Raw genomic sequence first — 25,772 nt, 5'->3', positions numbered from 1 at the left:
CATTTATTGACTTTTTGATTAAAAAAACTAAGATGGCGATATTCCATAAACTGATCTAGATTCAATGTAATCCCTATCAGAAACCCAGCTGACTTCTTTGTAGAAATTAACAAGCTGATTCTAAAATTTGTATGCGATTGCAAGAAACCCAGAATAGCCAAGACAAACCCAAGAAAGAAGAATAAAGTAGGACTTACACTTCCCAATTTCAGAACTTAGTACAAAGCAATGGCAATCAAGATAGTGTAGTACTGGCACAGGATAGACATACAGATCAATGGAATAAAATTGAGAGTCCAGAATAAATCCTACATTTATAGTTAAGTGATATTCAACAAAAAATGCCAAGACCATTCAGTGAGAAAAGAATTCTTTTCAACAAATGGTACACAGAAACTGGATAGTCACAAGCAAAAGAATGAAATTATACCCTTATCTCATACTATATATAAAAATTAACTCAAAGTGGATCAAAGACATGAATGTAAGAGCAAAAGTATAAAACTCATAGAAGGAAAAATAGGAGAAAATCTTCACAAAACAGGATTTTGCAAAGGACTTTTAGATATGAAACCAAACACATAAGCAAAAAAAGAAAGAAAATGATTCCATCAAAATTCAAAGAAAACTTGTTTCAAAGGACCCTATCAAGAAAATGAAAAGACAAACCCACAGAAGCCTAGAAAATATCTGCAAATCATATATCTGACAAGAGACTTATATCTAGACTACATAAAGAATTATTACATCTCAATAATAAAAATAATTAAAAATTGGGCAATGTATCTCAATTGGGCAATGTATTTCTCCAAAGATATACAAATGGCTAATAAGCACATGATGTTCAACATTCTTATTCATCAGGGAAATGCAAATCATATCTACAATGAGATACCACTTCATACCCACTAGAATGGCTAGAATCAGAAAGTCAGAAAACAAGTGTTAGTGAGGATGTGGAAGAATCAGAACCTTAATACAATACTAATGAGAATGTAAACTGGTGTAGCTGCTTTGTGAAAAACAGTCTGGCAGTTCTCAAATGACTTAATATAAAATTACCATACGATCCAGCAATTCCACTCCTAGATATATACGCAAGAGAAATGAAAACACGTTCACACTGAAACTTGTAAATAAATGTTTATCACTGCATTATCCATAATAGCCAAAAGGTACTGCAATTCTTTTTGAGGTGATGAAAATGTTTAAAACTGACTATGGCAATGGTTGTACTTACCTGTTAATATAGCAAAAACACATGTAGTTGTACAATTCTAATGGAAGAATTGTATGGCATGTGAATTACATGACAATAAAGCTGCTTATTTAAAAAAAAAAAAAAGCTGTATTTTACAGCTCCCCTTACATGAGTGGCCGCAATATAAGTTCTGACCAATGGCATATGAGAAGAAGTCATGTACAATACAACAGCTTAATATATATCCTAATATATTTAATTGACCTTGTACCTTATAATGCCATAAAACATACCTTTTTAAAGTATAGAAATCATACAATGTCTACTCTCAGAGGACAATGAAATTAAACTAGAAATCAACAGAAAGATAACTGGAAATTCTCAAAATATGTGATTATTAAACAACACATTTCTAAATAACACATAGCTCAAAAAAGAAATCTAAAGAGAAATTCTACAATATTTTTAACTACATAAAAATAAAACCACAACTTATTAAAATCTGTTGTATGCAGTGAAAGCAGTGTTTAGAGGGAAACTCACAGCATTCACTGCATATACTAGAAAAAAAGAAAGATCTAAAATCGCCAATCTAAGTTTCTACCTTAGGAAATTAGAAAAAGAAGAGATAATTAAATCCAAATTAAGAAGAAAAGAAATAAGAACTAGAGTAGAAATTGATGAAATTGAAAACAGGAGATCAATAGAGAAAAATCAATAAGACCAAAAGCTAGTTATTTGAAAAGATCAATAACATTAGTATGCCTCTATGCCAGGCTAACTAAGAAAAAAGGAGAGAGGACACAAATGACTAATATCAGAAATGAAAGAGAAGACATCACTGCAGGTTCCATGCACACAAAAAAGGATAATGAAAGAATACTAAGAACAATTCTATGTCCACAATTTTGATAACCTAGACGAAATGGGTGAATTCCTAGAAATACACAATCTTCCAAAACTCACACAAGAAAAACCAGACAATCTGAATAGGCCTATTACCTATTAAAGAAATCGAATCAATAATTAATAACCTTCCAAAACAGAAAGCACCAGGCCCAGACAGTATGACTGGTGAATTCTACCAAACATTTAAGGAAGAAATTATACCAATACTCTACAATCTTTTTCCAAGGAATGAAGCAGAGGGAATACTTCCTCATTCCATGAGGTCAGTACTACCCTAATACCAAAACCAGACAAAGAAATTGCAAGAAAATAAAACTAGAAAGCAAAATCTCTCATGAACATACATGTAAAAATCCTCAACAAAATACTTGCAAATCAAATCTAAAAAAAGTATAAAAAGAATTATACACCATAACCAACTGGGATTTAACCCAGGTATGCAAGGCTAGTTCAGCATTCAAAAAATCAACTAATGTAATCCTTCATATCAACAGGCTAAAAAAGAAAAATTACATGGTCATATCAATAGATGTATAAAATGTGTTTGATAAAATCCAACAGGCATTTATGATAAAAACTCAGTAAAACAGAAACAAGAGAACTTTCTCAATTTAATAAAGACTATAACAGCCCTACAGCTGTCATAATTAATGTTGAGAAACTTGAAGCTTTCCCCCTAAGATCAGGTACAAGGCAAGGATGTTCCCTCTCTCCACTCACTCCTCTTCAGCACTGCACTGGAAGAAGTTCTTGCTAATGCAATAAGACAAGAAAAGAGATAAAAGGTACACAGATTGGGAAGGAGGACATAAAACTGTCTTTGTTCACAGATGGCACAATCATATTGTTAGAAAATCCAAAAATAACCTCCTGGAACTAATAAGTGATTATACTATAGTAAGGCTGCAGGATATTAGGTTAATGTATAAAAGTAAATTGTTTTCCTCTATATCAACAATAAACAAGTAGAGTTTGAAATTAAAAACACAGTACCATTTACATTAGCATCCAAAACTGAAATACTCAGGTATAAATCTAATAAATGTGAATAAGAACTCTATGAGGAAAACTACAAAACTTTGATGAATGAAATCAAAGAAGATCTAAATAAATGGAGAGATATCCCATATTCATGGATGGAAAGATCCAATACTGTCAAGATGTCATTTCTTCCCTATTTGATCTATATATTCAATGTAATTCCAATCAAAAACCCAGCAAGTTATTTTGTCAGTATCAACAAATTGATTCTAAGGTTTATATGGAGAGGCAAAAGAGACAGAATAGGAAACATAGTATTGAAAGAGAAGAACAAAATTGGAAGACTGATGCTATCCAACTTAAAGACAGTAATCAAGACAGTGTGATACGGTAAAAGAACAAAGAGATCAATGAACAGAATAGACAATCCATAAAGAGACCGCCATAAATGTAGTCAGCTGATCTTTGACAAAGGAGCAAAGGTAATACAATGGAATATACAAAGGCAAAGATAGTCTTTTTCACAATGATGCTGAAACAATGGGACAACCATATGCAAAATAGCAGCTTTGGGTTTCCCTGGTGGCGCAGTGGTTGAGAGTCCACCTGCCAATTCAGGGCACACGGGTTTGTGCCCCGGTTAGGGAAGATCCCACATGCCGAGGAGCGGCTGGGCCCGTGAACCATGGCCGCTGAGCCTGTGCGTCCGGAGCCTGTGCTCCGCAACGGGAGAGGCCACAACAGTGAGAGGCCCGCGTACTGCAAAAAAACCCCACAAAACCCAAAAAACAAAAAAAAATAGCAGCTTTATTCATAACTGTCAAAACTTCGAAGCAACCGTGACGTCTTGCAGTAGGTGGGTGAGTAGATAAACTGTGGTACGTACAGACAGTGAAATATCATTCAGTGCTAAAAGGAAATAAGCTATCAAGCCTTAAAAAGACGTGAGGGAAGCTTAAATGCATAATACTAAGTGAAAGAAGTCAATCTGAAAAGGTTACAGACTGTATGATTCCAATTATTCGACATTCTGGAAAAGAAATAAATACAGAGACAAGAAAAAGATCAGTGGTTGTCAGGGATGGCAGGGATTGTGGGGGGGAGGGCGGATTAATAGGCAGATCACAGAGGATTTTTACAGCAGTGAAAATACTTTGTATATTACAATGATGAATACATGGCATTATACATTTGTTCAAACCCATAGAATGTACAACACCAAGAGTGAACCCTAAGGTACCTATGCACCTGGGGTGATTTTGATGTGTCAATGTAGGTTCATCCTTTGTAAAAAATGTACTATTCTGGTGAGTGTTGCTGATACTGGGGGAGGGTATATGTGTGCAGGCAGAGGACATATGGGAAATCTCTGTACCTTCCTCTCAATTTTGTTGTAAACCTTAAACTAGTCTAAAAAAAAGGCTTTAAAATTTTTTCTAATTATTCTGACAAGACTTCTAACTGATTTATATCAGAATAATCAATCTTTCTTGAGGAGAAAGTATATCTGGAGAAAAAAGGGCACTCTCTGATTGTCAGAAAATGAGTCTTAGAAAATTATGTCAATTTATTTGAAGGGCAAAGTGGAAAATATAAATTACTTAAGTATACAATTATCTTATTTATTTAACATCTACTGACTGACAATATGGTGCTAGACTAGGCTGTGCATAACCAAGAGTTGTGAGCTAAATTAATAGCTACTGTATTTAGCCACTACGTTTCGGAGTGCTTTGTTATGCAGCATTACACTGGCACAAAAAATTTTTTTCTTAATGTTCTAAATGTAGTGTGTACTACAATAACATACATGAAATAAAAACTGGAATAAATCACAATTTTAGTGAAACATTAAAAATTAAATTTATGGTAATTTTTCTTTTGGTGCATGTTTGTGCTAAATTAGCATATCCTAAAAAATGTGTTTTGTCTTTATTTTTGTCAGAACTTACCAAAACTATGAATGCAGCATATATTCAAATGCCTGTTAATATACTTCCCAGTCAACAGAACCCTTATATTATACCATAATAGTCAAGTTTTGCTCTTTTTTCAAAGGTAAAGCATTAGGTGCTTACAGAATCTTTTTTTATATTTTCTAATTGCTACAGTATAACACGACTCAAAGAGATTAAGGATAGAACAGTATTATTGTGAATTTAATGATTTTTAAAATAATTTCAGCATATTTATGGCCTAGTGGATTCAGAATTAGAGCCACACCTGCCAGGGAGCATTTTCTCTAAATATTTATACCAAAAATACATGTAAATTTATATATTATTAACTCTTTACCACTTTTCATGTTATCCTTCAAAATATGGGAGAAAATAGAAAAGTACCTTTAATCTTGCTTCGTAGATATTTTAAGATTTCTTGGGTTCCTTTCTGAAAATGTGGGGAGAAAGACATATTCACCAAGACATACATTGCAGTTTTATAGATCAACATGTATGTTTCAATATAAAATTTAAAAACCAGCACTGAATTCTAAATATGCTTACATTTATAATTTCTCTTCGAATCGTTCTCAAAGGATTTCCTTCTAGTGCCAGGAATTTCAAATGAAGTTCTCCCAATGAACAGGGCAGACTACAAAAGATTAAATTGATTTCAAGGAAGAGTATATTTCAACCAGATTATAAGTAGATTATAAAACTAACATATGACAAACTATACACCATAAAATAGTGTCAAAGAAAGCCTAAGTAATTTAGACCTAAAATATTTCCTCTCGAAATAGACGCCAAACATGTTTAAAAAGAAAAAAAAGAGAGAGATTTGTTTCGATACTATCATATTGTGATTACTAAAAAAAGAATGTGAGCTATAAAACATTTGCTAAATTGTATCCAGTGCCAAAAAGTAAATGTAAGCAAATAAAATATTTCCTAATTGAAAAAAATGAGAAAGAATAATTTTCAATTGCATAATTCATATTTTCATTCAGTAAGGAAAGTAATTTTTATCTTTGGTACACAAAAAGATAACCAGTTTATACACATAAATATTAAATCTCAATATCTATTAAGCATCTATAATATACTAGGCATTGGTATAGGGATTTCAAGAACTTTCCCTTAAAAAATTTTTAGTTGAACAAAGGAAAAGGACACATGTATGGCTAACCAAAATATAGGAATTATCTTATGTTGCTGGTGAGCATATAAAATAGCACAGCCACTCTAGAAAGTGGAGTTTTTTCAAGTTCAACATACACTCACCATACAACTAAGCAATCCCACTCCTACATATTTACCCAGGAAAAATGAAAATAATGTCCAACCAAAGACTTACATGAATATTCACAATAGTCAGAAAATTGAAAGTAATCCAAACATCCATCAACTAACTAGTGAAGAGATGAATAAATTGTGGTATATCTGTATAATGAAATAACACTCAGCAATAAAAATGAATAAACTATTGATACACAAAATCACATGAATGAATCACAAAAGCTTTATACTACAAGAAAAAAGACACAAAAACTATATGCTATGATTTCATTTGTATGATATTTTTTAAAAGGCATAACTACAGTGACAGAGCACATCACTGGTTGCTAGGGGTTGGGGATATGAAAAGGGGATTGACTGCAAAGGGTACGAGGAGAATTTAGGGAAACAAAAATGTTCTTCATGACTGTAACAATGGTTATACAATTACATACATTTGTCAAAAATCATCAAATTGTATATTTTAATTGGTAGATTTTACTGTATGTAGATTATACATCAACAAATGAATATATATATATATGTAATAAGACAAGTGCTAAACAAGTAAAGTTGCTCTGAGAGTACAGAAGTAGAAATTAGCAAGGGGAGTAGAGGGAGAAGGGAATAGCAAAGCCTGGATTTGGGCTTAAAAAGAATGGAATTCCATCAGGCAGTCAGGCAGGAAAAGGGCATTCTAAGGTAAAGAAAATGAAGAAAAAGTCAGTACATTTGCAGTTCAGTGTTGTCAGAGTAGGATACCTGTGGGAGTGAAAGATGACAAAGAGAATGAGTGAAGTCTGACTGTGAGATGTACTTGGCTGTTACACTAAAAATTCTGGACGTTATCTTTCAAGACAGTGATTCCCAACTGCTGGATGGAAAACCAGACGCATCAAAATCTCCTAGGAATTTTTAAAAATAAAACCCAAAACAATTCTAAGGTTCCATTGTTAAAAATTCTGATTCATTGTTGCCTCAGTATCTGCATTTTTTTTTAAAGCTTCTCATGTGGTTCTGATACATAGCCATATTTGGGAAACAGTGCTGTAAGAATGGAGAATCATCAAAGTTTTTTAGTAGAAGAACAACCTGATAATTTGTACTTTATAAAAATTACTCTGGTAGCATTGCAAGGAATCAATATTTTAGTTAGAGGAGATTTTGGAGGGGTAAAAAATGCATAGAATGGTCTAATATCTAGGAAGTATGAGATCAGATGAAAGGAAGGAAAATACTTATAAGTTTCATTATGTTCTAGGCCCTGTGATATATACACACTTTATATCCAGAGCTCTGGAGAAAGAGAAACATATATATCAGAAATATTTGTACCCATTACTCTATTTATTTAATATTATTTGTCATTGTTTTTGTTTTAAATATTTGCTTTCTGCTGCTTTCACGTAGTAGCCAAAATAAGACTGTTATGGGGAAAAATGTATGTGCCAATATTTATGAGGCAAGCGATTATTTCATTCATTAGTTATAAGTACTTTTAGGAATATCCAGGTCACTTATTAATTCTGTCATAAAGAGAAGTGAGTGGAAAGAATGGTCACTGTCCAAGCATTCAAATCTATGGTCAAGATGTACTATATGGGGCTTCCCTGGTGGCGCAGTGGTTAAGAATCCGCCTGCCAATGCAGGGGAGATCGGTTCAAGCCCTGGTCCAGGAAGATCCCACATGCACATGCCATGGAGCAACTAAGCCAACGCACCACAACTACTGAGCCTGCACTCTAGAACCTGCGAGCCACAATTATTGAAGCCCACATGCCTAGAGCCCATGCTCCACAACAAGAGACACCACCGCAATGAGAAGCCCACGCACTGCAACCAAGAGTAGCCCCCACTCACCGCAACTAGAGAAAAGCCCGCACACAGAGACGAAGACCCAACGCAGCCAGAAACAATAAATAAAATAAAATAAAAAGATGTACCATATGCCATATGTACATTGTGAAAACAATTTTGATTTTTAAAAAGTTATTGAAATATACACATAGAAGAAAGTCTACCTTGCTTAACCTTTCTCCTTCTGTGAAGAGCGAACCATGTGTCTGACATCCAAACATAAAACTTCAGACACCTAACTGGCATACAATCCTAGGTGAGTCTGAGTCTTTTTTTAATGTATCTGGAAAATAATTCCATCTCTAAATATTATGATTTTATAACTCCTTATGATTCTTTGCTCACTACCCTCTTCCTCTGCAGCTCCAACACAACCAATTGCTAAATACTACTTATTCTAACTCATCACACCTTTCACATCTTTCCTCTTCTTTCCATTCCCATTGTCACTACAGTTTAGGTCCTTATTACATAAGAGAGAAATCTACAAAGTTGTCAACTCAGTAAATTGGATATATCAAGTGCTCCTTAGTGACCATTATTAGATTAATAGAATTTTTTAGAATTCCCGTCTACAAAACCACTCCTATCCAAAGTATCTGACCCACTATCACCAATTTATTTTTTAATGAGATTACAATCAAGTTGGTTTTGTTCTTAATCTCCCCACCTCTTAATTAATGAAAACTGGCTCTTCACAGGCATTTTAAGGACCTCTTTCACATGGCCTCAACTTATCTTTCAAGACCTAAATTCTCACAATCTCCTTTCGTGCACCCTACCATCTCAACTCGATTCCTTGCTGTTCTCTCTATATATACTTACAATTTATTTTCTAAACTTTCAGAGCTTTGTTTGTGCAGTTTCCTCCAGCCAAATGACCACCTTATGCATGCACTTGAAAATAGTGGTCATCCTTCAAAGATCACATGATAGGACTATAATGAGGCATGACCCTGTGAGTACATTTAAATTTTGTGCTGTAGGCAATTAACTTGCTTCACCCTGGTCCCAGTTCTATAATATCATCTAAAAATTTTACTTCTTCCACAAAGTCTGCCCTGATTCTTCTCAATAAATTGTGATTCCTGTATCTCCTTTAAACCCCCAAAGTATTTCGTATCTCTCCCACGGCTTTACGTCATTTAACAAATTCAACAAATATTTATCAGGCAGCTTCTATGTACCCAGGCACTGATCTAGGAGTTATTCGTAGAGTTTGTGTCCCAGCGAGTTGGAGTAACTGATTCCATTAGCATATTAAGCTTGCTGCCAAGAACAAAATCTTTGTAGGTCTACACATGATACCTACTCAATAAACAGTTATTGAATTTGATTTACAAAAGAGATCTCTACATGCTTTTGTAACTTATGAATTACAACCAAATACAGACATGATTTCTTATTCATTCCATCTTTAAACTTACCTACTAATATCATTGTTGCTTAGGTCAAGCCTTTCCAAAGATTGCAGGAGTGTAATTTCATCTGGAACAGATTTTAACTTGTTATCTCGCAGGTCTAGCACAAGGATAGAATTCAGATGCTTAAGGTGTTCTGCCCCTAACATTTCAATCTGGTTTTCACCTACATGTAATTCCTACAAAAGCAAAGATCAATCATGTGTATTTCTGTATTCAACTTTATACTAGATAATGAAAATAAAATTGAAATCTTGATTTCAAATCATTGAAAAATACATGGAAAATTTTCTAATTACTAAGATGCTTAAATTTTTAATTATATTTAAGTGATCTTACAGTTAAAGAAAAATGACAAAAAGGAAAATTTTCAAAAATTTCCTAGTAATTTAAAAATTAATTAAAGGTTTAAACTGGAAGAAAGTTCAAAGTTTATAAAACCAAAGCAGAGAAATGATTTAGTAGTTACATTTATAGAATTAATAAAAACACAAATCCAAGAACTATACTGATAAAAAATTAAAGTTTTAAAACAAATCAGTACAAATTTAAAAAGTTATTTATATTATAATAAATGTTTGTTACTCAACATTTTTATTAGTGATTATTATATATACTGATTTCTCACTAGCAGAATCTAAGATTATCAGATAATTAATCTTATTAAATGATAACTTTTTCAGTTATTTATATCATTGTCACCATTCTGTTTAAAAGTAACTCTTGTTTATGTGTGAAAGATTTTAAGTTTAATTAGGTCTCATATGTTTATTTTTGTTTTATTTTCATTACTCTAGGGGGTGGGTCAAAAAAGATCTTTTTGTGATTTATGTCAAAGAGTGTTTTGCCTATTTTTTCCTCCAAGAGTTTTATAGTGTTCAGTCTTACATTTAGGTCTTTAATTCATTTTGAGTTTATTTTTGTGTATGATGTTAAACTTAAAAGCTTTTGCACAGCAAAGGAAACAATAAATAAGACGAAAAGACAACCCTCAGAAAGGGAGAAAGTATTTGCAAACAAAGCAACTGACAAAGGATTAATCTCCAAAATATACAAACAGCTCATGCAGCTCAATATTAAAAAAACAAACAACCTAATCAAAGAATGGGCGGAAGACCTAAATAGACGCTTCTCCAAAGAAGACATACAGATAGATGGCCAAGAGGCACATGAAAAGATGCTCAACATCACTAATTATTAGAGAAATGCAAATCAAAACTACAATGAGGTATCATCTCACGCGGGTCAGAATGGCGATCATCAAAAAAAATCTACAAACAATAAATGCTGGAGAGGGTGTGGTGAAAAGGGAACCCTCTTGCACTGTTGGTGGGAATGTAAATTGATACAGCCACTATGGAGAACAGTATGGAGAGATTCCTTAAAAAACTAAAAATTGAACTACTATATGACCCAGCAATCCCACCACTGGGCATATACCCTGAGAAAACCATAATTCAAAAAGACACATGTACCCCAATATTCATTGCAGCACTATTTACAATAGCCAGGACATGGAAGCAACCTAAATGTCCATCAACAGATGAATGGATAAAGAAGATGTGGTACATATATACAATGGAATATTACTCAGCCATAAAAAGGAACGAAACTGAGTTATTTGTAGTGAGGTGGATGGACCTAGAGTCTGTCATACAGAGTGAAGTAAGTCAGGAAGAAAAAAACAAGTATTGTATATTAACGCATATGTGTGGAATCTAGAAAAATGGTAGAGATGAACCTATTTGCAGGGCAGGAATAGAGACGCAGACATAGAAAATGGACGTGTGGACAGAGGGGGATGGGGGGACAAATTGGGATATTAGTATTGACATATACACAGTACCATGTGTAAAACTGATAGCTAGTGGGAACCTGCTGTATAGCACAGGGAGCTCAGCTTGGTGCTCTGTGATGACCTAGATGGGTGTGATGGGGTGGGGGGGCTGGGAGAGAGGTCCAAGAGGGAGCAGATATATGCACACATATAGCTGACTCACTTCGCTGTACAGCAGAAAGGAACACAACATTGTAAAGCAACTATACTCAGAAAAACAAACAAAAAACAAAACAAACTCAACACTAGTGCATAAAAGTATACATACAGAAAAGCAAAGCATAGCAAATTTAAATACAATGTTAATGCTATATACTTAATACCAAAAAAAGTAATTAATTTTAAACAGACTCTATGATGAGGTAAACATGAGCTGGCAACTTATAGAATTAGATACATATTCATTCCTGGTATTCCAGGTTTCCTGCACTATGGTCCCAACTTACTCTGTAAGCCTCATCATCTACGACTTCTCCAGTTATAAACTACTCTGCAGATGAAATGGACAAATTCTTATTTTTAAAATTGATTACTGCTTTTTTTAAAAAAAATCTATTATTAACAATACCATTAATATAGTCATTAAAATTCTGAAAAACAGGAATATAGGAAAAAATAACACATAACTAATACATATTCTCAATGTAAAATACGTTTAAAATTTCATTTTCAGGATTAACTTTCAGAAAATGTATAGGTATTTAATAATCAACTAAATAGTACCTTTAATAATTTACAAGAAGAAAATTCCGGTAGAAAACGTAATTTATTCCTCCGCAAATAAAGCAATTCTAGTGATTCCATGCTAGCCAATTCAGAAGGTATAGTTTCCAAGAGATTTGAATTACAATCCAAATGCTTTAATCCTGTAATATATATTTAGTGAAACACAAAGATATTTTAATAGAGAAAAAATACTGGTTTATAATTGTATATACATTCAAAGAATGTGTAAGTAATCATGAGGACTTACAAACCTGTGATGTTCTATACTGCTATAATAATCAAGAATCCTAGAATACCACTGAATTACATAAATGTAAACTAAAAATGTATTTAGTTATAATTAAAGAGAAACAATGATATTAAAATGAATGTTTAATAATAGTTCAGGTCATCTTTGTAAAGATTTAAAAAACAAAGTACTCTAGTACTCCTTTAAAGTATGCTAAAATATATAAACTATATACTATGAGATTATTTCCCTCAGTAATTATACATCTTTAAAAAGAAAAAGTTTAAGGTAAACATACAAGCATACTACTCGTATGAAAGAATGTCAAGTAACTCTGGCCAGTGGTAGCTTAGACACATCTGTATTTAAAATAGGCAACTGACGTTCTGTCAAAAACCCATGGATTTCTATGTATTCCCTCTTATTCTTTCATCTACTCATACTGCCTCTCTCCCTGTCTTCTTTCCTTCCTTTCTTCTTCTAATTTTTTTAAGTTACATTCTTTTGCTAACACCTTAGCTAACACTCTTGATAAGAAGGTATCAGATAGCTCAAGAAGAATGTTCTCACTTGCAGCATCTCTCTCACCTCCTGGATCTTTCTTAAAAGGCAGAACAGAAAACAAAAATGGAAAAAAAGTAAAGGTCTTCTTTCTCTTAAGACTTTAATAAGCAGTTTTCTCCCTAATCCATACTACAGATTCTTCCACTTACAATGGCCACCATATATTTTCCACTATATATGCTCAACCCTATAGTTTGAATAGACAATATGCATTTTACAACTTTTTTTTCCTGTACTTTGAGCCTGTCAATTTTAACATAATTCAAGACTGAATTGATGCACTGCCTTAGACTACTTCTTTCATTGTTTAAAGACGTTAACTGCTTTCCAAAACAAATTTAATAGTACTACTTTCAACTTATAATAATTTATGTATTATTTGGCTAGATCACTGAGAAAAATGTCACAATCTGATCTACCCTAGATCCAATAAATTCTATAAAGCAAGTTTGTTTTAAATTTAGAAACTAGCTTTCACAAGTGTTTCCATCTAAGAGCATGATTGAGAATAGAAGCAGTACATAGAAGAAAGGGAGGTGGATGGACTCTGTCCTACAGAGTGAAGTAAGTCAGAAAGATAAAAACAAATACTGTATGCTAACGCATATATATGGAATCTAAAAAAAAAAAAAAAATTCGTTCTGATGAACCTAGTTGCAGGGCAGGAATAAAGACATAGGCATAGAGAATGGACTTGAGGACACGGGGTGGGAGGGGGAAGCTGGGGCGAAGTGAGAGTAGCATCGACTTATATACACTACCAAATGTAAAATAGTTAGCTGGTGGGAAGCAGTAGCATGGCACAGGGAGATCAGCTTCGTGCTCTGCGATGACCTAGAGGGGTGGAATGGGGAGGATGGGAGGGAGGCTCAAGAGGGAGGGGATATGGGGACATATGTATGCATATGGCTGATTCACTTTGGTGTACAACAGAAACTAACACAGTATTGTGAAGCAATTATACTCCAGTAAAGATCTATTTTAAAAAAAATAGATTGTTTATATATGTATAACTGAATCACTTTGCTGTACAGCAGAAATTAACACAACATTGTAAATCAATGATACTTCAATAAAAAATTTAAAAATATGAATAGTAAAAGTGAAAAAGAGCAATGGGGATGGAGTAAGAAGATGCAAACGCTGGCTCTACAATTTACTACATAATTTCTAAGCCTAGGTTACTGAATCTTTTTTTTTTCTAAATCTTTAAAATGTAAATAATATGCATCCCTACTAACTTGTAGAACTATTGTGGCAGCAAAATAATATATTTAAAAGTATTCTGAGTTACAAAGAACCATGCAAATGTTAGATACTGTTCTTGGAATCTCATCATGAATAGTGAAATAATAACTACATGTCCTACTGGTGATAGCTTAAAAGTAGCATTGTCATGGCTGAAGGACAGAAAGCATCTGAGCATAATTATATAGTATATTAGAAAAACTGCTGTAAGTTCAAAGTATTTTTCTATTGACTTCAATATTTGCTTCTCTCTCTCAATATTTCTACTCAATTTGTGAAAAAAAAATGCTTACATACGCACTCCAGATATCATATTTTATGTTTAGCTCTACTTTCTGATACCTTTATTGAAAATGGCGAAGGCAAGCAGAGTCAACTACTGGTATCACAACTAAAGGCTCCCCTGAAATGTCAATTCAATTTATGGCAGATTTAATTTATGCATTCCTGTTATAAATTACAAATAACCATTAATCTAAAGTAAAACAGCAGTGATCATTTTGTAATGTATAAAAATATCACTATCTTATACACCTGAAATAATATAATATTGTTAGTCAATTATACATTAATTTTTTAAAAAGTCAAACAGCACAATTGTACAAGTTCACTGCAAAATAATCTGTAATCAACTGTACGAAATCACATCTATGACTTCCTCCACAAAAGGGAGGTTTAAAAAAATGAAAAGGCTCATATATGATTAGCAAAAAAGTGTAGTAAGGTCTATAGCTGACACAGTATGGTCATCAACTAAGAAATAATAATAGTTTGCCTTTAGACAAAAAAAAAAAATCACTATGAAGATTTTGGACTCTAAATCAAGAATTCTAACATGATTAAGTATACTTACTTAAAAGGTACTGAAACGTACCTTCAGTTTTTTTATCCCTTAATATTAGTTCTACAATACACCAAATATAATGGTTCAATGGTAAACTTTAATGGAACCACTAAATTTTAACTTTTTTTTAAAAAAGAATTGACAATTTGGGCAAAACTAGACTATCTCTTGACATTATTACTTATGGACCTCAAGGAGGATACAGTAATAATATAACCATGTATCATCGGTGGCATCACCTAGGAAAGGGGAATGACCTCTTCGTAAATGTTGAATAAAATGAATGAAGAGATAGAATAGCTCAAAACTTTAATCAGTTTCTCAGGTATACAATATTATCACAATTTATAATCTTATTTTCTTTTTCTCCTTTTGATATGCCAAAGTATTGTTTTGGCAGTATTTCTTTTTTTTATTGTTTTGTTTTATTATTTATTTATTTATGTATTTATTTAGGCTGCACCGAGTCTTAGTTGTGGCACACAGGATCTTAGTTGTGGCATGCAGACTCTTAGTTGCAGCATGCGGACTTCTTAGTTGCGGCATGTGAACTCTTAGTTGCGGCATGCATGCGGGATCTAGGTCCCCGACCAGGGATTGAACCCGGGCCCCCTGCATTGGGAGCACAGAGTCTTACCCACTGGACCGTCAGGGAAGTCCCCTGGTGGTAATTCTTTACAAAGTTGCTAGACTACAATGGCCTGGAGAAAATCTGACTAGTTGTTATTGTTTGCATTTACCACCATAAAATCTATTATTTTACTTCTCTGTAACTAACTATAAAAAAAAATATTTTTTTAAATGTAAGTTGCACCAACTTCAAATTATTTTTTAAAATAGAGAAGATTTACTTTTCATTCCACTTATTTCTGCAGGCAAACTCTTCAGTTGATTACTGGAAAGATTGAGTTGCAGCAGGCTGGACAGAGATGCAAAACTAGCAGGAACAGTTGTAAGACGATTGTTCGAAAGATCCTTTAAAAAGAGAAAGACAAAGTGAATGAATGAACAAGTAAATAAAAAAAGAAAGGATCCCTAAGGGGAGTTTCAGAATTTTGAGGGCATTGCAACATTAAAAAAAACTATTTACAGATGATATGTTTTGTAACTCTCATTCACTGACAATTTCACAGATCATCATTCATTACCTCAATATACTCTGTGGGCCTACTATGTGCCTAATAATGTAGCAGAGAGGAATTAAAATGAATTCTGACTTCAGAAATATTTTACACAAAGGTTTCTGTTAATATTAAGTCATGCTGTACCATGTTATCATGTTTTCAAAAAAAAATCTATTTTTTCATCCAATATTTGTTGAGTACCTATGATAAATCAGGCAAACTGTATGGTTAAATTGTAATATGAAATGAAAAACATCTTTGCAAGAAAGAAAAATTCTTGGAAGGAAAAAAAAGTAAGCTGAAAAAAAATGGCCATTTTAATTTGGGAGGAAAAAAATATTCCCTCTTGGTTCTGCTGACCTCAGCAAGTCTGCTTTAACTAAGTACAGAAGTCTACTCTACTCTCTAGTTTTCACTCATTCAAGCTTGCCTAATCTCTATACCTTGATGTTGCTTTAAGTCTTTGTTTCTGTTTTGTCTTTTATGACAGAATATTTTTTTGAAACTCCCTTTAAAAGACAATGTTATGAATCAGGTATTCTTCTTACAACATTCAAATCAGATATAAGTACTACACCAGCTATCATCAAACTGTTAGGTAAGGCAAGTGGCAACAATGAATAAGAAAAAAATGACTTAGAGGAACTGTTCTCTGAAGACTATGATTTAGTCTAACGTTAAACAACTGTAACTCCAAATAAATTAAGATAGAAAAAGGAAAAATGCTAGATCAGTGTATTTTTTAAAACATACTGTTATTATAATAACATAAAATAACATATTATCATAATCTACAACATCAATATAATAATATACAACCCAAATACTCTAAGGTCTAAGAATCAACAGATTACTAATAAATAAATATTTAGTAATATCAAAAGTTACTGACACTAAATGCAATGTAGTATTCTGGATTGGATCCTGGAACAAAAAAAAAGGACATTAGTGGAAAAACTGGGAAAATATAAAATCTGTAGTTTAGTTAGCAATATTGTACAAATGTTAACTTCTTAGTTTTTACAAATATCCCATAGTTAAGTAAAATGTTCGCCCATTAGGGCTTCCCTGGTGGCGCAGTGGTTGAGAGTCCGCCTGCCGATGCAGGGGACACGGGTTCGTCCCCCGGTCCGGGAAGATCACACATGCCGCGGAGCGGCTGGGCCCGTGGGCCATGGCTGCTGAGCCTGTGCTCCACAATGGGAGAGGCCACAGCAGTGAGAGGCCCGCGTACCGCAAAAAAAAAAAAAAAAAAATGTTCGCCCATTAAGGTGGGTGAAGGGTATATGGGATCTCTCTGTACTATCTTTACAACTTTTCTGTAAATCTAAAATTATTCCAATATCAAAAGCTAAAAATAAAAAAAAGTTTCTGATAAAGAAAAGATTCACAAATTCTTAATAAGTTTTAAAGAACCCAAAACAACAGAATTGCTAATAAATATTTAATTACTGCAGTTAATGACTAAATTAGATACAAAATAAGTACAGTGCATATAAATTAATCATTATTTATGCTAAGTCATTTCTTCATTATTTATTTAGTACCATTGTGTTAGGCAGTTTTTATATAACTTTAAGAAATATTATTGGCTTAAATTATTATAGATCTTATACTTTTAATGTTTTAATATATTGTTGCTCAATTTATGATTTATTTGCTAATGAGTCCTTAAGAACACAGTTCTCAGCTGAAGCATCCTTTCATTATGCAGTGACTATCTGGGAACCCATAAAGAAAGTTTATTAGGTTTCCTTTAAGCTTTCTACTAGGCTTTTGTTTTTTTTTGTTTTTAAATCAATTGCTATCTTTTACCAGCAAATTTTATAAGGAAATCTGATGGCTCCTTCCTTTACCACTCATTTCACCTACCTATGCCTTTTACTTTCCAAACCTTATTTCCAATCTGATCAGATTGAAAAACAAAGAGCTACTGAAGAAATGGTTGAAGAGAGTATGTATTTTGATTTCAAACACTGGTGCAGATAGGTGAAATATCAAGAAAAAATAAGTAAAAGAAGCAATTTTTCCTTGAACAAAAAATAAACTTTAAGGCTAAAATGACTAATGAGTTTTTCAAAACATGTAATTGTGACTAGAACAAGAATGTAACATGAAATAACTATGTGGAGTAGAGATTTATATTAGAACATCTGATCGAATACAACTGAAGTCTTTCAGATAGGATACCTTACAGTAGAGCCTTACTTCTTCCGTGGTAAAGTGGGGGAACAAAAAAAAGGATACACTCTGAAGTCAGATTATTTTATGTTAAATTCCTAAATTCCTTACATATTAGTTATATGACTTTGGATGAGTTACTTTTTTTTTTTTTATTTTTTACAAGTCTTAGTTTCTTATCTGTAATGGGGATAAAACTATCTACTTTGCTATGTGTATAGCAAAGTAATATGTAATCTACTATATGTATAGCAAATATAGTAATATGCTATAGGTATAGCAAAGTGCCTATTGTTTGTATTATTCTTAACAATATGACTAAAATAATACTTGCATTGCTTTATGGTTATCTCTATTTAAGATGTGAAATGGATAGAATAAAAATTTTTACCAAGAAATATGGCCATTTTGAAAAATAGGGTAGAAAAAACAGGCCCTGAAGGCATTATCTGGACACTCAGAGGACAAAAGAGCCATAAGGGCTACAGAGGAGGAAATGAAAATGGAGATAAAAAAGGGAATTGGTATACGCTAAAAACACCTTTCCTCTATTTTGCTAAGCCGTAAAAGCCTCTGAATAACAAAGTCATCCTCAATGGCTCCTTTCCCAAACTCTATTCCTAAATTAAAATCTAAGGTGATTTCCTTCATAAGAAAAACATAAGAAAATCAAATTTACAATTACTAATTTAGCATTCTAATTGTAATTCACTGTTTCTGATAATCTAGTCATACAATCAGCTGCCCATATAACCATGATTTCAATCATACATCCAATTTTTCAGCCTAATAAAAAATCCCACCAGCCCCAAATTATATAAATATTGCAAAATCAAAACTTACTAAATCTTCTAAGTTGGAAAGTTGTTCAAATCCCCTTGGTATGCAAGTTAGTTCATTATGCTGGAGATATAGGCCCTTCAGGTTTCTTAGATTTGTAATTTCTTCAGGGAGTATTTTCAGATTGTTATGGCTATTGATTGATAAAACAAATGCTGAACAATTTCGTGACAACACAATAAATATTTATAAAGGCATTTTTGCTAATCGACTACCTGGGCTCGTTAAAAAAAATGAAGTAAGGTTACTAATTTTAAGTACTTACAAACTTTACATCCTAAAAGTACACACCCATTAAAATGACAGTAATCTAAAGTAATCAAATTGAGAGTTTCAAAGAAATAAAGATTTTTAACCAAACATATAATTTGTGAACTTTTGATTAGTTCCTTTTAATCAACTTGATTTTACATATAAATGAAAACATTGGGCTATAATTTTTACACTGTATATGAGGCTTAGAATTTTGACAAAGATGTGCACATACATATACTACAATGAAGTCACATTTTACATGGGGATTAGGTTTCAACGTAGCACTCAAGACAAAAATAGCTATTTCTGTTTGAGGGCCTGGCATGTCCAGATGAATGCAATATGCAACTCCAGTCTTATTTTTCACCAAATAAGGACTGTTATTTGAGGAACTGTTGTTCTCCCTCAAACCAGTTAACTCCAGAAAACTGCAACTTTATCATGCTGTGATAGATAGATTTATATCTATTTTATAAGCCCCAGCTTTTCAAACTATGTTTTGAACACTTAAACTTTTTCATTTTTTTCTCCTAAATTAAATCTTCCCTAATCCCTTTCCCCCTGTGTATATATAACATAAAAGGCAGTTATTTTTCTTGAAAGTCTGAGTGTGTACTGAAGGGCAAACAGAGTTAGCTAGGGCCTTAGCCACCTGGCTTCCCATGTACCTATCAGTGAGTACCAGACGCATACCCATGGAATCCCAGGAGTCCTCAGAATAGTTTAAAAACTACTAATATCGAAAACATGAAATTTTCCTCATTATAACCACTAAAAATTATTTCATAAAAATAAAAAGTATTTAAAAAAAAATCAACTGGCCTTAAATTTGTAAAACCAGAAAACATGCAGGCAATTCTAAAACAAAAAATAAAATAATCTGAGAAATAAAACTTAAAATTATTATTCTGCTTAATCACTTTCTGAGATAATACAAAACATTTTTTACATGCTAGAAAAAGTGTTTGAAAAAATTTTTAAAGAATGTTAGATTTACACCCTTATACTAGCAATACTGAAATAAGTTAAAATTTTACCTGACATTAAGTTTCTGAAGATTTTCTAATTCTCTTATAGCAGAAGGAAGGGATGTCAGCTGATTATCATGTATCTAAAAGTTATTAAAAGACACAGTCAATATCTTAGTCTTACAATTAACCATGAGCTTTGCTATTGTACAATATTCTCTGATGATAGTCTCGTTATTCTAGCTCAAAAGCATAGCTGGGCTATTGGTAATTTGTTTTGAGTATAGAAAAGAAAAAGGAGTTTGAAATTGACCAAACTGCTGCTAATAAATCATGAAGTGATAAGAGATCAATTTTAAAATACTACAGTTAAAAAAAAAAACAAAAAACTTCCCCTCACTGAGTGGAACTTCAATCTCAAATGAGAGATGACAAGGTCAGAAACTAACAGCCCTCTGATCGTATGATTTATGTCAACATTTACAAAAAATAAATGAGGGAGACTTCTCTCATGTTCTTACAGAATCATATGCTTTTAAGGTACAAGGAACCTTTAAGAGAACACTTATGCCAATTCATTCATTTAACAAATGAAGAATATAAAAACTTCTCTAGAAATCTGACTACATCCAACTTTTTCAGACATGAAATGGAAGATTTTTGATGATCCTAAGTAAAGTATATCAGAAGTCTGTAGATTATGAAATAAACTACCCATTACATGGCAACTAGGGATTAAAAACATAGTCCCTGGGCTTCCCTGGTAGCGCAGTGGTTGAGAGTCCGCCTGCCGATGCTAGGGGACGCGGGTTCGTGCCCCGGTCCGGGAGGATCCCACGTGCCGCGGAGCGGCTGGGCCTGTGGGCCGTGGCCGCTGAGCCTGCGCGTCTGGAGCCTGTGCTCCGCAACGGGAGAGGCCACATCAGTGAGAGGCCCGCGTACCACAAAAAAACAAAAACAAAAACAAAAAACAACATAGTCCCTGAATAAACACACAAAAATTTAAGCTCAATAATTCAAGTCAGTATTGGAGATAAGTTACCAAAAAAACCCCCCAAAATAACAAAAAAAACCCCAAAAAACAAAACAATATTAAATACTTGCTTTAACACCGACAATAATAATGATGATAAAAATAATAGCAATAGGGCTTCCCTGGTGGCGTAGTGGTTGGGAGTCCACCTGCCGATGCAGGGGACACGGGTTAGTGCCCCAGTCCGGGAAGATCCCACATGCCACGGAGCAGCTGGGCCCGTGAGCCATGGCCGCTGAGCCTGCGCGTCCGGAGCCTCCGCAACGGGAGAGGCCACAACAGTGAGAGGCCCGCTTACCGCAGGAAAAAAATAATAATAATAATAATAGCAATAAAAAAAAAGACGAGCAGCAGCAATCACTTGTTAAATACCAATTCTGTCTGTATGCATTAACTCATTTAATTCAAAGAACAATTTTTAAAAACAGGTAGTAGTACCAGTCTCGGTTTATAAACGTGGAAACTGAAGCACAAAGAGGTAACCTTCCCGAGATCACACAGCTATCAAGTGGCAGAGTCAAAATTTGAAGCCTGATGTTCTGACTCTGCACTCAACCATTATGCTATGCCGAACACAGTAATTTGTTATTCTTCCTTGCACTCTACCGATTGAACATGGGTCTTCTATTACTCAAAGCCTAAATTTAGCTTTAGAGTCTCTTCAGACGAAGATCCATATTTATAATCAGTCAACTTACATCAAGAACAGTCAGTGCAGGAAGGAGTCGGAGGTCATCAGTAAGTGACTGAAGTTTATTGTTTGATATGATTAGTTTGGTCAAATCTGTCTGTTCCCACCATCGCTCAGTAGCACTGAATGAAAGATTCTGATTAGCTTCTTCAGGGATATCCACATTTATTCTCCAAACACACTGAGGCACTATTTCCACCACCACCAAACCAAAAAAAAAAAAAGAAGGGAAAGAGGTGAGATACTAAGTACACGTTTATAACAGCTATTCTGCTTATCTACTGAAAAGAAGTTTCTGAAACACTAAAAAAACACTTTCAAATAAATCAAATAGCAATGAATTCCAACTACATTACAATGGAAGTTGATTTTATTCCAAAACAGAATATTGGATATGTATTTTTCATATTAGATCTCACTCTTATCTTCATTCAACTATATTTACTATATACATTCCCTGCACAGCACATAGTGGTTAGATATACAAGACAAATAAAGAATGGACTCTACCATTAGGCAACCATAACAGAGAACGTATGGAAATCAACATTTAAACTAACTCATTTATATCTCATAGCAACTCCGTAAGGTAGGTGTTATTCTCACTTTACAGATGAGAAAAATGGGGCACAGAGAATGTATCATTTACCCAGGGTTATATAGCTAAACGGGATTTAAACCCTGGAAAAACTAAATTGTCTTGCTTCTCAGTGAATATTTGTAAGGTATATCTGACTCTGGTAGCTGCTCTCTATTTTATCTGACGTACAATTTTATTTCTTATCCCATCACACAACATTGTATTACTTCTGTTGCAGCATATACAGCAATTCCTTTGACACTGCAAATAAGACTGTTCAAGTTAAACAGAAAGAGTCCAGGTTTATCACTATAACACTTGAAGCTCCAGAAAATATTAACTTGCTCTAGTGCTATAGCAGAACTATTTTAAATAGTCCTTCATTCCTTGATACCAGTAGGACGATATATGGGTATGATCTAGAACTTTAGCTAATATTAATCAAGGCAACCATTGGTTATGCCTTACAGTTACTGACTATCATTTTAAAATGACATTAAATGGAAAGGTGTGGTCAAAGTTTCAAGTTCAGGACACAATCAGATCAAGCAATCCAATACAATGGTTTTACAGAAGCAAAGCAAAGTTCCTGAAATCCATTCACTCAAAAAAAATGAGGTACCTATATTTGTATTAGAATAAATTATAAGATCCCTTTCCTACCCTTCTCTCTGCCTAAGCAATCTGCATTTCTCTACTCTTCTATCAATGAATCCCCAGCAAATGGGAATAAAACAGAATGAAAATCCACCCATGTTTATGCACAGAGGTTTATTTTTAAAGCAAAGCAAAGAAACAAAAGCCACTCTTTCCAACTCTTTGAGTACAAAAGCAGCATAAAATGTATCTTCACTGTTGTTATTATTATTTTGGTGGGTAGATATGGATGACTTGAGTGGGAATGAGAAACACACATCAGCCCAGCACTAGCATGTGAAGTTACTGACACCAAATGAGTCAATAAAAATGGGTACATTTATGTATTTGACTAAAAATCAATGTTACCCTTAAGCAAAAACAAGTTACAAATGTGCCATACCAGTTTGGGTCACCAACAAAAAGCTCCAGTATAAGAACGACAAAAAAAAAAAAAACAAGGCAAGACAAAACAATACAAAACATTAAAAAAAAATGTATGGAAGAAGCTATGTGAGATGCACAAGTCTACTCCTAAAGAAAATATGTAGAGCATTGTGCATATATTTTTCTCTTAACACCTACACATACATAGGTACATTAAGACGATTATACTTAAAAGGCAATGTAATGGAAAATATCTTTTTTTGTAAGGAGGAAGGTGGAGAACACAAGAAATTTGTATACAACACAACAAAAATATCTGTTACCCATGAACTACACTAAATGAATGTTACAATTTTATCATTATTACTTCAGATATTTTGGTTAACCACATTTGTCTTTCTAGGAACTATTACGGGATGGATAATTGTTGATACTATACTGCTGTTATTAAATATGTATCAATTTGCTTTTCCATAAACATTGACTTACTGCTCATTCTTTTCCCCATTGTTTGTGAAATATCTCAATTTCTTCAAGAGTTTATAGCACCAAGATTCATGTCACTTTTCTTCCCTCCCCACAAATATGAAGAACCACTGAAAGGTATATTGTCCTAATTATTGAGGAATTCAGTGGAGCCATCCTAAAAGTAGCCTACCAATTCACAAAACAGAAACTACCAGGTAAAAAATAAATGTCAATAGGCATATAAATGTGAAAAAAATTTACTATGGAGTTAGATTTATTTGCTTTATGTAATTTTTAAAGTTATATAATATGTCAAATATATACATAAATTAACAAATAGTATAATGAAATAATGTTTCACGTACCCACCACCCACATTTAACAGTTATCAACTCATGGCCAATCTTGCTCATATATAATCCCATATCACAATGATCTAAACTACAATCTTAGGAAGATAGAAAAGAACAAAGTAAACCCAAAGTAAACAAAAAAAGAGCAGAAATCAATGACATCGAAAACAAATACGGTAATAGATAAAAAGCAATAAAACCAATACCCAGTTCTTTGAAAGTGGGAATATCACTACCAATCTTACAGATGTTAAGAGGATAAGGGAAGGGGCTTCCCTGGTGGCACAGTGGTGAAGAATCCACCTGCCAGTACAGGGTACATGGATTTGAGCCCTGGTCCGGGAAGATCCCACATGCCATGGAGCAACTAAGCCTGTGCACAACTACTGAGCCTGCGCTCTAGAGCCCGTGAGCTACAACACTGAGCCCGTGAGCCACAACTAATGAGCCTGTGTTCCACAACTACTGAAGCCCGTGCCTAGAATCCATGCTCCGCAACAAGAGAAGCCACCACAGTGAGAAGTCCGCGCACAATGAAGAGTATCCCCCCCCACCCCGCTCACTGCAACTAGAGAAAGCCCACGTGCAGCAACGAAGACCCTAAAAATAAATAAATAAATTTATTTTTTAAAAAAAGGATAAGGGAATATGATGAACAACTTTATATCCATACATTCAACAACTTAGAGGATATGGACAAATTCCCTCAAACGGGGAAAAAAAAAGCACAACAGCAATAGGAAATCTGAGTAGCCTTTTGAAAGGGTTCCTGCACCCAATTCCAGTGTGCATATTGTTCCCCACACAATCAATTCTCAGACACCCTCCTGGTGTCTCAACTCTGACACTACTAGGGGACATAGAATCAGATTCCACAAGTAAAGGGTTCAGTCCCACAAAACTGCCTTCCACTTCAGAGGCCAGTCACAAGCCCAGCTTATTACCAGTACTTCTCATCAATTGGCTATAAATCAGAGGTTCCCACGACTCCCTCCTTGGGTTCAGTTAATTTGCTAGAATGGCCCACAGAACTCAGGAAAACCCATTTACTCACTAGTGACAGATTTATTACGAACAATATTAAAGGATACAAACCAACAACCAGATGAAGAGATACATAGGGCAAGGTCTGAAAAAGGGAGCTTCCATCCTTGTAGAGCTCGTGGTCCGGCACAATGGCACATGGGAGCATACTGGTTCCCTAATGTGGAAGCTCTCAGA

The 25,772-nt window shown here is 33.8% G+C and overlaps 1 protein-coding gene across 1 annotated transcript in view; it reads right to left on the bottom strand.

Annotated features, from left to right (window-relative positions):
• LRRC40 (leucine rich repeat containing 40) overlaps positions 1-25,772 on the bottom strand; it is a 55,128-nt gene that overhangs the window by 13,687 nt on the left and 15,669 nt on the right. The window contains exons 2-9 of the mRNA XM_049703196.1: positions 22,135-22,316; positions 20,473-20,546; positions 19,184-19,313; positions 15,887-16,010; positions 12,148-12,290; positions 9,594-9,766; positions 5,596-5,683; positions 5,434-5,479 (exon numbers count right to left, since the gene is read on the bottom strand). Coding sequence (XP_049559153.1) covers positions 5,434-5,479; positions 5,596-5,683; positions 9,594-9,766; positions 12,148-12,290; positions 15,887-16,010; positions 19,184-19,313; positions 20,473-20,546; positions 22,135-22,316 — 960 coding nt within the window. The remainder of the gene's footprint in view (positions 1-5,433; positions 5,480-5,595; positions 5,684-9,593; positions 9,767-12,147; positions 12,291-15,886; positions 16,011-19,183; positions 19,314-20,472; positions 20,547-22,134; positions 22,317-25,772) is intronic.

The sequence above is a fragment of the Orcinus orca genome, chromosome 1 (genome assembly GCF_937001465.1).
Source record: "Orcinus orca chromosome 1, mOrcOrc1.1, whole genome shotgun sequence".
Lineage (NCBI taxonomy): Eukaryota > Metazoa > Chordata > Mammalia > Artiodactyla > Delphinidae > Orcinus > Orcinus orca.
The sequence above is the reverse complement of the archived record's forward strand: the minus strand, read 5'-3'. Positions and strand labels throughout refer to the sequence as shown.